The 858-nt window shown below is 59.7% G+C and overlaps 1 protein-coding gene across 1 annotated transcript; it reads left to right on the forward strand.

The window, feature by feature from the left end:
* The first annotated feature begins 203 nt into the window (after window positions 1-203).
* Window positions 204-582, forward strand: LOC119378217 (histone H4). Its single transcript, XM_037647423.2, is given in 2 exon segments — window positions 204-488; window positions 490-582. Coding segments are annotated over 2 exon segments (378 nt in total).
* The last annotated feature ends 276 nt before the right edge of the window (window positions 583-858 follow it).

Raw genomic sequence — 858 nt, forward strand, 5'->3', positions numbered from 1 at the left:
CGGTTTCCGTATCTAGTTAGTGCAGAGAAACGTCAGTGGAGCAACCCGCGCCTCGCGAAGGTGAGAGAGAGAGAGACAGAGAGAGAGAGGCGAGCAGCCAGCCAGCCAACCGGCGTGCGCCGTTCAGCCGCGAACCGCGCCGGCGTCAGAGAAATCGCTCACTCGTTTTTGAGACTCGCTACGAACCAGCAGCACGAGCAGAAATGTCCGGGCGAGGCAAGGGCGGCAAGGGGCTCGGCAAGGGTGGCGCCAAGCGTCATCGCAAGGTCTTGCGTGACAACATCCAGGGCATCACCAAGCCTGCCATCCGTCGTCTGGCGCGCCGTGGTGGTGTCAAGCGCATCTCTGGCCTCATCTACGAGGAAACTCGCGGTGTTCTCAAGGTGTTCCTCGAGAACGTGATCCGCGACGCCGTCACCTACACCGAGCACGCAAAAAGGAAGACCGTGACGGCCATGGACGTCGTGTACGCCCTCAAGCGTCAGGTGCCGCACCCTGTACGGATTCGGAAGGCTAAGCAAGCAGCGTCGTCGCTCGCTGCAAGCAAGAACCCAACAGCCCTCTTCAGGGCTACCAACTTGATGCTTGGGCAGTGATCCGATCGCTTTTGCCATACCCGCCTCCTCCCTCTTTGCATTTGTCGTCCGTCGTCCTGCGAGAATCAAATCGCTCAGGTGAGCTCGTAGCGCAACCGTTCGCTCCTACGTCCTCCTCCTTCGCTGCCACTCGTTACGTTTCGGCCTTTGCTCTCGTTTCTGCCGCCGCAGTGCACGAATCACAGTGCCATCATCTTCTCGGCAGCTGCTCAAAGCGAACTGCGCCTTTGGCTCCTCTCGTTGACAAAGCAACGTCGCTTAC

Source organism: Rhipicephalus sanguineus, unplaced genomic scaffold (assembly GCF_013339695.2).
Source record: "Rhipicephalus sanguineus isolate Rsan-2018 unplaced genomic scaffold, BIME_Rsan_1.4 Seq7381, whole genome shotgun sequence".
Lineage (NCBI taxonomy): Eukaryota > Metazoa > Arthropoda > Arachnida > Ixodida > Ixodidae > Rhipicephalus > Rhipicephalus sanguineus.